The sequence below is a fragment of the Lutra lutra genome, chromosome 8 (assembly GCF_902655055.1).
Source record: "Lutra lutra chromosome 8, mLutLut1.2, whole genome shotgun sequence".
NCBI classification, from domain to species: Eukaryota; Metazoa; Chordata; class Mammalia; order Carnivora; family Mustelidae; genus Lutra; species Lutra lutra.
In genome coordinates, this window is record NC_062285.1 from 51,803,938 (window position 1) to 51,817,664 (window position 13,727).

The 13,727-nt window shown below is 38.7% G+C and overlaps 1 protein-coding gene across 2 annotated transcripts in view; it reads left to right on the forward strand.

Annotated features, from left to right (window-relative positions):
• SARNP (SAP domain containing ribonucleoprotein) overlaps window positions 1–13,727 on the forward strand; it is a 41,773-nt gene that overhangs the window by 725 nt on the left and 27,321 nt on the right. For both annotated transcript variants that reach the window (XM_047739511.1, XM_047739512.1), the window contains exons 2-5: window positions 7,892–7,991; window positions 9,630–9,676; window positions 9,901–9,968; window positions 13,263–13,314. In XM_047739511.1, the coding sequence (XP_047595467.1) occupies window positions 7,892–7,991; window positions 9,630–9,676; window positions 9,901–9,968; window positions 13,263–13,314 (267 nt within the window). The remainder of the gene's footprint in view (window positions 1–7,891; window positions 7,992–9,629; window positions 9,677–9,900; window positions 9,969–13,262; window positions 13,315–13,727) is intronic.

A 13,727-nucleotide genomic window follows, 5' to 3' on the forward strand; every position in this document is an offset into this window, starting at 1 on the left:
CCTCTCCTGAGAAGCCAGGGATTTCGGAGACCTTAAGGGTTAGTAAAGGCATAGATACCTCAGATTTAAAAGTTTCTCGAATTCTCACGCGGTTCTCAGCCCGCCAGCCTTACCCCCTACCCTTATACCTTATCATTAGAAAGACAGCTCACTCGTAACTGTAATATTTTGGAAGAGCAGTTCCGAGGTTAGGTTTATCTTTTCCCATTTCATATCGCAGATGGACCCTGCATCTCTTGGTGTCACCACTGGGTGACACTCTCAGTCACAGGGCGGTTTTAAGTTGTATCTTTTGGGAATCTTGGTAGCTTCCTCACATTGAGATTATTAATCTCCTAGAAGAAATGAGTAGTTTATTTTAGGTGAATTAAGAGAAGATCTTGATTAGTTGTCCATGTGTGGTTTCACAAGTAGTTTTTCCCATCAGATGTTTTGGTCGTATCATCCTGGGAACCTGGACAAACCACGCTGATTTAGCCAAAGCCAAAAACTGATCGTTTAAAGTTTGATGAGCTTTAAAAAAAAAAAAAGGAGTAAAGAGAATGCGGGTAGGGAGTACACATGCTGGTTGATACCAGTTAGTCTTTCTGTGAAATCTGATTTCTCACCCATGGATTTTAAACTGTTCTAGTGGGTTTTCGTGTATCATGGAGTTACTGTTAAGTTGGTAGCACTGAAATCTGTAGATTATATCAGTGGTCTCTTAAAGCAACAAGTAAAAATTGAGTAACTACCTCTGTTATATGTCTCCTTACTTAAATTATGTTCTGCCATACTGTTACGTCTGTTATAAAACATACCAAAAAAACTAAAAATATTTTTAAAGATTTTATTTTTTTATTCTACAGAAACAGTGAGAGGGAACACAAGCTGGGGGAGTGGGAGAGGGAGAAGCAGGCTTCCCCCTGAGCAGAGAGCCCGATGCGGCGCTCCATCCCAAGACTCTGGGATCATGACCTGAGCGGAAATCAGGAGTCAGACACTTAGCCGACTGAGCCACCCAGGCACCCTGAAAAGAAAAGTTTTGAGTGAGATGAAAAGGAAATACGAATAGACAATTTAGTATTTTCTTTTTATTAATTCCACTTTTGAAGTCCCTGGAGTAAGTCACTAGTCTTGTGACTTGCCTTTGTGGATTTTGTGTTGGTTTGTGGAGTGATTCTTTCCATAAAATCTGTTTGTCAGGTCTGTATTAATTTGATTTTGATAGGATAATGTCCTCCGATGTGTTTTCAGGCATTACAGTCTGAAAGAATATGAGACCCTCCTGACAGCCTGAAAAGGATCCACTTTTTTTTTTTAAGGTTTTATTTATTTTTAGAGGCGTGAGGGAGAGAGCATGAGCAGGGGGAAGGGCAGAGGGAGAGGGAGATGGAGAGAGTAAGCAGACTCTTGGGGAGCTGGATACCGGGCTCATCTCCTGACCCTGAGATCATGACCTGAGCTGAAATCAAGAATCGGACACTTATCCAGCTGAGCCACCCAGGTGTCCCTGAAAAGGATTCACTCTTTTAATCACGTTTGCTTGTCTTTGCTTTTTCTCTAGAGCACTTCTTAACCTTTTGGAGGTCACAGATATCTTTGAAACTCTGATGAAAGGTATGAACCCTCTTCCCAGAAAAAGGCATGTACATATACTTTGCATGCAATTTGAGGGGCTTCATAAAACTACGTTGTAGCCCTGAGGAGTCCGTGGACCTCTGGTTAAGAACCTATGCCTTTAATTCTGACTTCCAGGATAGTTAATGCTTGGTTCCACTGTTAATCTTGATGGAGTGATCCTGACTTTTGCATTGACCAGACTTTTATCTCTTTTTTAAAAACCCCAGTTTTATAAAGAGAATTTGTGGCTTTAGTATAGAGTCTCAGATGGAAGGAACAAGCTGTGAAATAGGAGGGAAAAATATTATCTGAATTGATATGTAACTCTATATCAACAGCAAATTTCTGAAGATTTTGTAGAAATGTAGTCATTCTAACAGTGGGAGAGAGAGACTGAATGTGGGTGAAAATGTCTTGAACTGTAGTGATACCAGATTTCCATTCAATGGTGAAAAGAGGGATTACTGCAGAGGAGAGAACCACAAGGATATTTAGTGTCAGAGTGTTGAGAACAGTGAGACATTTGTAATATTGAAGCATAAAGTACATTTGTGTTGGTGGTTGATGATAATTTGGAAGGAAAGGTAGGTGAACTGTGTGACCATAAAGGTAGAATGGAATGATATTGAAAAGGGCCTTTTAACTTGTGTAAGGTGTTTGGTTTTTGTCACATAGGCAGAAGGTGAGGAGCCTTTGAATATTTGAAAGGAAGAGCTGATGTGATCAGTTTGTGTTCTTTTGGCAGTATGAAGGATGGGGTCTGGAGAGCAAGAGATTTTTTTTACCAGTTAGATTTTTATTATAGTAGTCACTGTGCTGCTTAAAACCTTTTAATTATACCCCTGGCAATCTCTCCAGCTTAGTTTCTCACACTCCCAACCACTGTGCTTTACTACATTTCATTCCTCAGAATAGTTGTGTTCATTAATTACTAACAGTTACTTAGAATTTACTATGTGGCAAGGTCTGGTCGAATCTATTTACATACATTACCTGATTTAATTCTCATAATAATCTTGTAAGGTAAATGCCTTTGTTATTCCTGCTTTAAAATAAGAAAAATGGAAGCTCAGAGAGATTGAGTAACTTGCCCTAGGTTGCAGAGCTAATAAGAAGTGGTGACTCAAATCCAGGTAGTCTGTCTCCAAGGTCATGTTCTTAATCACTGCACTACCGTTTTTCTTTAGCTCAGAACCCAGAACTGTTATACATGCTTTCAGCTTTAGTGTTCCTTGCCACCTCCATCCCCCATACCTTTGTCTAATTAAGTACTAATTCCCTTCAGATATCAGCCAAACATCATTTACCCAAGGAACCCTTAGGTTAGATAAGTTCTCCATATCCACACACATGATCAGACTACTTTTTAAAAACTTCTGTAGGCCCCAGTACCTTTTTATATTAAACATTAAGTATGTGATCATTGGTTGCCTTGTTTTCTTACTAGATTGTAACCCTCACATGAGCAAGAACTCTCTCTCCTTTCTTTATGATTATTTTTCTTGTGTCTAGGATAATGCTTGATGGAGTGAGTGCTTAATCACTGTCAAGTGAATAGACTTAGTAAGATCTAAATTAAAGTAGTGGATATTAGAATGGGAATGAATTTGAAAGAATTCGGGATGTAAAATTGTAAGTATTTGTAAATGAGTTAGATGGGAGAATGAAAGGTGAATCCAAGGTTTGAGTAGTCTAGGTTGAGAGAAGCCAGTTTTGGGCAACAGAGAAGGTAACTTCAGTTTTGTACTTAATGTCTTTGAGGTTTGCACTTGGAGATGTCTAATAGTCAGTTGGAAATATAGGTCTCCTTTTCAAGAGCTGAGAGCTAATAGTAAAGGTTTGGGACTTATTCAGGAAGTATTTATGGAGTGCCTACCATGTGCCACTGCCATAGGTTCTGGGCATAGAGCAGTGAACAAAGCAGACAAAATTCTTGTTGTCATGGAGTTTATATATATATATATATTTTAAAGATTTTATTTATTTATTTGACAGAGAGAGATCACAAGCAGGCAGAGAGGCAGGCAGAGAGAGAGGAGGAAGCAGGCTCCCCGCTGAGCAGAGAGCCCGATGCGGGGCTCGATCCCAGGACTCTGAGATCATGACCTGAGCCGAAGGCAGCGGCTTAACCCACTGAGCCACCCAGGCGCCCCCATGGAGTTTATATTTTACTAGGGGAAGGCTCAATAAATAAGTAAAATTTACAGTATGTTAAATAGTGGTAAGGTCTGTAGAAAAAAATAGGAGAGGTGTTAGGTAGTAGTACTCTGCGATTTTGGGTATTGAAATTTTAAATAGGGTGACTGGGGAAGGCCTTAATGGAAAAGGTGATGTTAAAGCAGAGACTCGGGGGTAAAAGAGTGGGGTGTTTGTTTGTTTGTTTGTTTAAAGGTTTTGTTTATATATTAGAGCACAAGCAGGGAGAATGGGAGAGGGAGAAGCAGTCTCCCTGCTGGGCAGGGAGCCCGATTTGGGGCCCAGTCCCAGGACCCTGGGATCATGACCTGAGCTGAAGGGAAAGGCTTAACAGCTGAGCCATCCAGGCGCCCCAAGGAGTAGGTCTTGTGCAAAGTGTTACAAGAAGACCTTAAGGTGATCATTAGGATTCTGGCTTTTACCCTTGAGATAGGAAACGAGTTGGAGGGATTTTGAAAAGAGGAATGACATGTTCTGACTTTAATTTTTTTTTTTTCTGACTTAAATTTTTTAAAGTTCACTCTGGGTACTTTGTGGAGAATAAACTGTGATGAAGTGCAAGGGTTAAGAGTTACAGTAATCTGTATGAAAGACCAGAATTAATTAGATTCTGGTTATACGGTAGTGTCCTCCACCCCATTCATGGGGGATATGTTCCAAGACCTCCCAGTGGTTGCCTCAAACCTAGGGTACTGAATCCTTATGTATACTATATTTTTTCCTATAAATGCACACCTATAATAAAATTTAGTTTATAAATTAGAGACAGTAACAGATTAATAACAATAACATTGTGGTCTCTTTCAAAATACCTGCTATACTGTACTCACCCTTTTTGTGATGCTGTGAATGCCTACGTGATGAGATGAAGTGAGGTGAATGATATAGGTATTGTGACATAATGTTAGGCTATTATTGATCTTATGAATGAGCCAAAGGTCGGGGGTTAGTGACTCAAAACTGGTGGGGGCTGAGATTTCAGTGACCAAAGGCAATGGCAGGGCCAGTGGCCAGCAGTGATGGATGCTATCCACGCTACGCAACCAGTTGTACCAATCTGTCAGCTCCCAAGTCTAAATCAGTAACCTATGCAGAAACCATCACTGTCCATTTCCCTGTCAGGGAGTTTTTGTAAACCTTGGCTTTATGTAGGCACAATTTGGGGAAGGAAAGAGAAGGGAAGAACAACTCTGTTAGAACGTTGAGCTTTGAATTGCCTGAATATTTACGAGCAAGCGTTAACTTAAACCCAGGGTGGTGGTGGGGAGGAATGGAGGCTTCTGAGAAAGATTAGGGGTAACAAGAGATAAAGAAGTTGTGTTCTTTGTAAACAACAGCACCCTCTAAGCACACGCACACAAATGATATCCTTAAAATGTTAGATGATGTCCATTTGCTGGGGTTATGTAAGACTTTTATTTTCTTCTGTACTTTTCAGAATTTTCAAACTATTCTACAGTAAACATAATACTTTTATAAAAAAGAAAACTTTTTAAAAAAGATTATGTTTGGGGCACCTGGGTCGCTCAGCGGGGTGTCTGTTTCTCCTTCTCCCACTACCCCTGCTTGTGTTCCCTCTCTCACTGTATCTGACAAATAAACAAAAAAGCTTAAAAAAAAAAAAGATTGTATTTATTTGAGTTAGTGAGAGAGACGGTTCACGAGTGCACGTGCGCATGCAGGTGCATGCAGGGGGAGGAGCAGAAAGAGAAGGGGAGGGAGAAAGAATTTTACGCTGACCCCATGCGTAGTGATGACCCTTACATGAGGCCTGATTCCACGATCCGAGACCATGACCTGAGCCCAAACCAAGAGTCTGGCGCTCAACTGACTGAGCCACCCAGGTACCCCAAACGAATGAAACTTTTTATTTTTTTATTTTTATTTATTTAAAAAATTTTTAAAAGATTTTTATTTATTTATTTGACAGAAGCAGGCAGAGAGGCAGGCAGAGAGAGAGAGAGGAGGAAGCAGGCTCCCCACTGAGTAGAGAGCCCGATGCGGGGCTCGATCCCAGGACCCTGGGATCACAACCCGAGCTGAAGGCAGAGGCTTTAACCCACTGAGCCACCCAGGTGCCCCACGAATGAAACTTTTTTAAAGTGTAACTAAGATCAAAAGCCTTGTTCTCCAGGAAGCAGAAAGAAAATGAAGAAACATGTTACCAATGTAGGAAAGATCCAGGTTCTTAAGAAATGGACCTTAGACATCATTTAGAGTCTCCATTCTAGATTAATAATATTTAGGATATGGTCTGAAGGCCAGTGTAGGGTCATGAGCTGTTACTGGTTAGCAATAAGTTAAAAAAAAAAATGAGTAAGCTTTTAGAAACTTTTATAGCAGTTTGGCATCACTGCTACATCCAAGTGTGTGATCGTTTTCCAATAACTGGTTTTTATTGTTTTTTTACAAACGTATCAGCCCACCTGGCTGGAATATTTTAAGAAGTTGGCAGCCCCAATCAGTCTGCCTAATTAAAAATATATTGATCTGTGAAATTTGGAAACCTGTGAAGCAGTGATTCTGTCTAATCTTGTCTAATCTTTAACCCAGTGTCTAACACTTATGAAGTGCTTACTAGCTGCCAAGCACTATTGTAAAAGCTTTACAAATATTACTGATTTAATCATCCTAACAGCCCTAGGGACTAGGTACTGTTGCCTTATCCCTATTTCATAGGCAGCTGAGGCACAGAGAGGTTAAATTAGTCATCCAGGGTTACACAGCTATAGGTGGTAAAGCTGAAATTTGAACCCAAGTGACTTTAGAGAGGCCATGCTATGCTTTTAATGGGCGATTTACTACCATGTTTCTCAGTAGAGGGTGCTGTTTGTTGAGTAAGATAGTTCTCCACACAGTATCCCTGCTTGCCTGACCAACTCACTGAATGCTCCACCTGCCCAGTCATTGTATTGGGGGAAAAAGCGCCCCTCTCCATTTTCAGATGCTCCCTTGGTTGAAAGCCTTCCAGAGATGCCTGGCATATTCCGTTAATTGTAAAGTTCTTTCTTTTATAGGGATCTGCTTTCTGACTTCTCCTGGTTGATCTTAGATCTGTACTTCAAAGCCAGTGAAGTCGTCTTTCAGTGCCCATCTATTTGTGCACTGATCTGCATATAGGATTTCTGGAGCTTTCCCTTTTCTGCTTGTTCTCCTTGGATCAGCGTGTCATTATGCTTCTTAAAATAAGAATCAAATAATCATTTAATGTAGATTCTGTTTTTCGGTTACCGTAACATAGAATTACTTTTGGTAGCAAATCATACTGTTAACCCTCTTTGTACTTGTAATCATCTAAAATCCTGAGGTCTTTATCCTTTGAGTTACTGTTGAGTCAGATCTTGCTCATCCGATTTTTGAACAATTTAAGTTTTGAATACAAATGTAATACTTTATAGGGATACCTAGTCCTTCCAAATAGAATCTTCTTTTTGGCTCATTGCTCTCTGAGGAGCTCCCCTTCTTGCCCTCCCTGCCCTTTAGTTCTATCAGTAATCTATCAAGTCTTCCTTCCTCCTTCTGTTGTTTGCAAAGTTGGTAAGCATAGCTGTTATATGTTTAGTCAAGTTACTGATTTAAAACTTCCACAGAACTTGATAGCATGCCATTAGATATTTTTCTCATTTTGAAATAGATCCTTTAGTTGATCCATTGTTGACATTAAACTATCTAATATATACGACTACCTAATTCTTTAGTGGTAAGGCTTATGTGCATGTAAATAGTAAATTGCAGTAAGGGATTTGGGATAATAGATAGTAAGAAGAATCTGCTTTTAGATGATTCATTTTTTTCTATATTCTAGCTGGTACAGTAATGGGGGGGTGCAGACACCATCCCATCCCCAGAAATACCTAGGGATTTGTGATGATAAATAGTTGCATGAATAGGTAAGAATTCTATTAAAGTAGGACATTTATTCTTCATCATCTTTTAGAAAAGTCTTCTTGCATATTGAATATCATTAGAGAGATCCAACTTTGTGGATCTGGAGGGTTGGTGGGTTTAAGAGTGGTAGTTTGGGATTGAACTTTTTTGAAATCACCAGGTTCATTCTGTTAAACTAAGGAAAAGCTTTATTCTTTTTTCTCAGCTTGCTGAACTTAAGCAGGAATGTCTTGCTCGTGGTTTGGAGACCAAGGGAATAAAACAAGATCTCATCAACAGGCTCCAGGCATATCTTGAAGAGCATGGTGAGTGTTTTGTAGAGGTAGAGTGATACGAGTGAAGGGTTTAATTTTTTTGCCTCTGCCATATAGAAGATTTTTCCTTCTTTAGGTTGTTGGTGATATAAGCTCTCAACTCTATCAGAAAACTCTTGATCATCCAAAACAGTGATTATAAAGCAAAGAAATACATCCTTCCCTTTTTTTAAGACATTAAATTTTATTTCAGCAAATTGTTTGAAAGGAAGTATGCTAAAACAAGTATCAATAGACTGAGAATTGGAGAATTTGGATTCTGATTCCTCTTATGCCAGAGATTTACTTCACTAGGTGTCTGTTCTGATCTATGAAATGAGACAAATGTTGCCACCCTTGAAATTCATAAACATAAGGAATCTCTGGTCCTAACTCTGACATTCTATAATTCCACCTTTTTAAAAACCAACAGAACCAGCTTTATTTAAGGCATATTATCATCCCAGCTTGTACAAGGCCCCGTTCTAATTTTTGTTTCCTTTTGTACCCATTCCTTTTATCCCACCTCCTTTAGGCAGCTATTCTAATGTGTTTGATATGTATTTTTTGTCTTTGTCCTTGTATAAACCTTGTGGTATTGTTTGGTATACAGTATTTTTTTATAATTGGCAGTGAGGCCATAGCCTTACTTTGCTTCTCACTTGTTTTCTCTAAGTACTGTGTGTTTTTAGGATATATTCATATTTGTGTGGCCTGTGGCTGTGTAGTCATCTAGTTTATTGATTCAAATTCTTGTATAGTGTTCTATCATGTATGGAATCCACCACATTTTACTTAATTCACCTGGCAACAAACACCTATATTGCCTCCTAGACTACTTCTTTCATCTTCCTTTATATTTCTGTGTGAGTGTCTTTCTGGGGTACATGCTCACGTGTGGGATTGCTAATTAATATCTGTTCATACATGTACTCTTGGTATGATAAAGCACTGCCAAATTGTTTTCCAAAATCGCTCTGTAAATCTACACTCTCATCATCAGTGCATAGGGGTTCTTTTATCTCCTCCACATACCTAAACTTGACACTATCCTATCAAGTGAGTTAATTTTTGCTAATCTTTTGGTTTGATTTACATTCCTCTAATTATTATAAAGTTTGAACATTTCTTGTGCTTATGGTTCTTAGGGTTTTTTCTTCACCGTGGTTTCAGTGGGGTTCCCCTGAATGTAGACATTTTGTACTCCTGGCAACTGGTCCCTTTTGGTTTTAGAAATAAATACCTTCTTCATCATTTCTTTTTCCATGGTGTCCTTAGTTTTGGAAAATCTGCAATTTTTCATATATTACTTTTGCTTCAGGGTTTTGTTTGTTTGTATGTTTGTTTCTTTAAGAAATCCTTCCCCACCACTAAATCTTAAAGAGATTCTCCTACATTACTTTTTATTAATGTTATAGTTTGACCTCATTACAGTTTTTTAGTCTAGCTGGAGTTCAATTTTATATTAATGTTAGGTAGAGAATATAGTCTTAATCATCTCCATGTAGAGCAGATTTTATAAGCATCAGTTCTGCCTTCCATTATTGAATTTTATTTTGGGAAAGCAAAATGATTATAATTTTAGCTTAAGTACAGTGATCAAGATGGTTTTTTAGCAGGGCTTGACCTGAATATTTTAATATTCTTTAGCTGAAGAGGAGGCAAATGAAGAAGATGTACTGGGAGATGAAACAGAGGTGAGTTGGAGAGAGTAAGGTTAGTCACTGGCCTGGCAACGTGCTGCTACCTTGGCCATATTGCTTAACATCAATCAGTAGAGGCCTTAAATGCTAACTTGTTAGGGGAGCATAGAGGGGGAATGAAGGTTCTGGAAAACTGGTTCATTTTTGAGTTCTCATATTCTTTTATTGATGGGTATTTACTGTTGATTTATATTAACCATTGTTTCATTTGATTTTAGGAAGAAGAACCAAAGCCCGTAGAACTGCCTGTCAAAGAGGAAGAACCCCCCGAGAAAACTGTTGATGTGTAACTATCCCTTTTTTATGATCTGACTACAGGGCAGATAGTTCTGGGTTTTGGAGGGGTTCAGTCTTTCATCTGTTTACCTCTTACACATTCCATTGGCTTTTTCATTTCTCATTAGATCATAAATTTTCAGAAGAGTCTACTTCATTTCAAATACATGGTCCCAGGGAAGCAAGTTAGTTTGTCTCTGGGTAATATAATAGATAATTAGGATGGGGAGAGTTCAATCCCAGACTGAGTTTAGTTCTAGTCTTTGTTGTAGTACCATAATAGATGATTCTTTTTCTTTGTAGAGAATCGTCTAGATTCTCTGTGTATAAGGAATTTTGTAAGGGAGGAGGGTGCTGAGCAGAGATGATGTCTCTTAGGTAACTCTGTATTCTTTCTTCCTTTTTGATTTACAGTGGAGGAAGGGAGGACAGAGTACTAGAGTGGAAAGTGGACCTTGATTTATTTAAACTGTCCCACAAGGTTGATCACAAACTAAAGGTTGATCATAAACATTTCTTGGTGGGGGCTCTCAAATCCAGCACATTAGTAACAGTTGAATCCTTGTTAACATTTTTGTTCCTCATAGCTGTATTTATGCACTATAAAAGACAGTATATGTGCTAGTGAAAAGTCAAGCACTACATAGAGGAGTATATAAATTAAAAATTATGTATCCCTTGTCTCCACCCCCTGTCTGACCTCCAAGAGGTTTTCAGTATATTCTTTTAGAATGTTTCATGGGAAGTTTGTGTATATGTGTATATACAGATACATAGACGCACTAGGTGTATTGTGGGTTTCTTGATTTTTCTCACATCTTTTTGTATCATTATACAGTAATGTTTTTATTTAAGTGTTAGTTATATACAAGGCAGGATTCTAAGTGTTTTACATGTATTCTCATTTAGTCCTCACATCAACCACATAAAGTGGGGTAATTATCTTTGTAAATGGTAGGTCTCTTTTTTAGCTTGTTATTGTGGGAAATTGCAAGTATTTCCATAAGTTACGAGATAAGTATAGTAGACCCACATATACCTATCACCCAGATTTAGTAGTTTTCAGCTCAGAACCTTATGCTTTCTAGCAGCTAATAGTACTCCATTCTACGGGTGAACAGTAATTTCACCAGTCTCTTTTGATGAACATTTAGGTAATGCATAATAGCAGAAAATGTAGTGCTGCATGTCCTCATGCAACTATTTTTATATGATAAATTCCTTACAGTGGATTTGCTGCATCATAGGAGATGTACATTTAATGTTTCATTAGATTTTATCTAATAATACTGCCTTCCCCTCACCCCTATTAAGGAAGGGGAGTGAGGGGCTAAGGGAGAGAGAGAATCTTAAGTGGGCTCCATGCCCAGCACAGAGCCTGATGTGGGGCTCGATCTCATAACTAACATCATGACCTGAACTGAAATCAAATTAAGAGTTGGACACTTAACTGACCGAGCCACCTAGGCACATCTAATAATACTGCTTTTTAAAGCCAGGTAATTATCTTCCATCATAGGAGATTTATGGTTAGATATAATGCCTTAAGGAAATGCTTAGGAATACCTTTAAAGTAGCGATGTTTGGGGGACCTCTGGAGCAAAAAGGAAGATGAGGTGAATACAATGATAATTGGCTTGTGTGGATTAACAGTGAAGTTTGAAAATTTTATAGAAGTTCATTATCCTTAGAATATGTAAAATGTGTGATTCCCTTATTTAGAGTGCTTAAATTTTATTAAAGAATTTTTAAACAAGGAAATTGAAAATGTGTATGCTGGGAGGATGATTTTCTTTTTAGAGTGATAGTAGTGTTTAGACTACTATGTATGTTAAGAAAGGTTCTGGGTCCCGATAGTTTGGAGAATGTCTCATATGTGACTGTGGGTAGGCGAGAAATTTCTCAGCGAAGAGAATAAATTTCCCGTGAGTTCCAGAATGTGATTTGTTATTTATTGCTTGAGCTTAATTGTACCTGAGGGAGCTGGAACACAGCAGAAAGAAGCATCCTTTCTGGGGTTCCCTTTCTGCCACGAGGTGTACTGCAGTGATTGTGCTTCAAGATGGGAATGTGAAGAAAGTCATTAGCTTAGGGGTTGGTGGAGAAGACTGTTGTCTTAATGGCACTGGACTTAAAGTAAAACATCAAACTTCAATGTCCCTTTCTATCTGAACAAGACCGAGAGAGGGTTGGGGAAGTGTGGATGACCGGCAAATGAGAATTCAGGAATTTCTTTAATAATATTCAGGGCTAATTTAGGTACTTTGAACATTCAAAAGGAGATGCCCTTCATCTTTGGCTTGAGGTTCTCCAAAAATATGCTACTGTTTCTTTCTAGTTTGATTCCTCTCACTCCCCTACCCCTAACCAGGGTAGTTAAATATTGTAGGATGTAGTTATGGTCAGCAGGGGGCACCCATTGCTTATCTGTCAGTCCAGGGATCTCCAACAAAAGGATGGAGAGAGTAAGTTCCTGTTCCAGAATTGCTTCCTCTGAAAATGCCATTAAACCATTACTACCTTTCAGGGCATCAAATGGGAAAAGTGTCCGGGATATTGGAACAAAGGCTGCCCATGTCTCTAAATGAGGGACCTTAATGAGACTGGTTATGACCCACAGTTTTATGGGAGTTGTTTGGTGGATGGTTAATGCCCTTCCATTTATCCTGGGTACTTCCGAACTTTGTCTCCCGCCCCGATGGTCCCCCCTCTTTTGTTTTCTCTTAAACCTTTTGACTAGTAACTTAGCCATGTTTTCCTAATTCAAACTCCCCTTAGCCTTTTTTCTTCCCACTCCCTCTGGCATTTTTATTTGTCTCAATTTGACTGTTCCAGCTGGAGCTACACTCCCTGTGGGAGAAATAAGGCATTTGTAAAAGAAGGAAACCAGAGCTTGTAGAGCACTCGTTAATTGTTGTGATGAAAATTGAGAACTGCCATTTAAATGAGGGTTGGAGAAATAGTCATTAGTCCAGAAGTAAATTTAAGGTTCCTAAAAGTAAAAGAAGTGGTTTCCGGTGTCCTTTGAGTGTTTCCTTTTCAAACCAGTATATTTAACCGGACTTTTTCCTGATTCCTTTTTTATAGTTTAGCAAAGTAGGTTAGTCTACTGTCTGAACTCTTATCAATAGATGGCAGCTCAAGGAACTGAAGTTCTAATGGGCTTTGTATTTTTTTTTTTGGACTAAGGGGTAATGGAGAGATACGGGACAGAGGACATGATTCAGGTGAATTCTTACACATTCTAAAGTTGTGGGTTAGAATATCAAGTTTTCTGGTTTTAAAAAAATTTCTTCTTTTCCAGGGCAGCAGAGAAGAAGGTGGTAAAAATTACATCTGAGATACCACAGACTGAGGTAAGTATTTTGCTCCCTAGAAGACCAGCAGTCTCTCTCTGTATCTTTCTATTTCTTACCTTTTGTTTTACCTGTATGATCACTAAAAAATTGACTCATAGGCAGAAAATCAGTATTGACAGATTTTGGTATTGATATATTTTTCTACCACCTTACTTGGGAAAATATCGGGGCTGGCATAGTCACCTTCGAAGTCCTAGTTTTTTTGTATATAGTCCTAAGGCCTTAGTGTTAACTCTATTTAAGATGTTTACAAACTAGATTAGAGTTTGGGAGGATTATTCCTTAGAAGAGATGAAAAGTAATAAGGGAAGATGTCACTACTTCATAGCTGGTAAGACTGAAATTTCTCTGGATTCTGTGTCAGTATCTCTGAAGGTCTCCAATTGAGATCTCTGTGGAGTTTTTTTGTA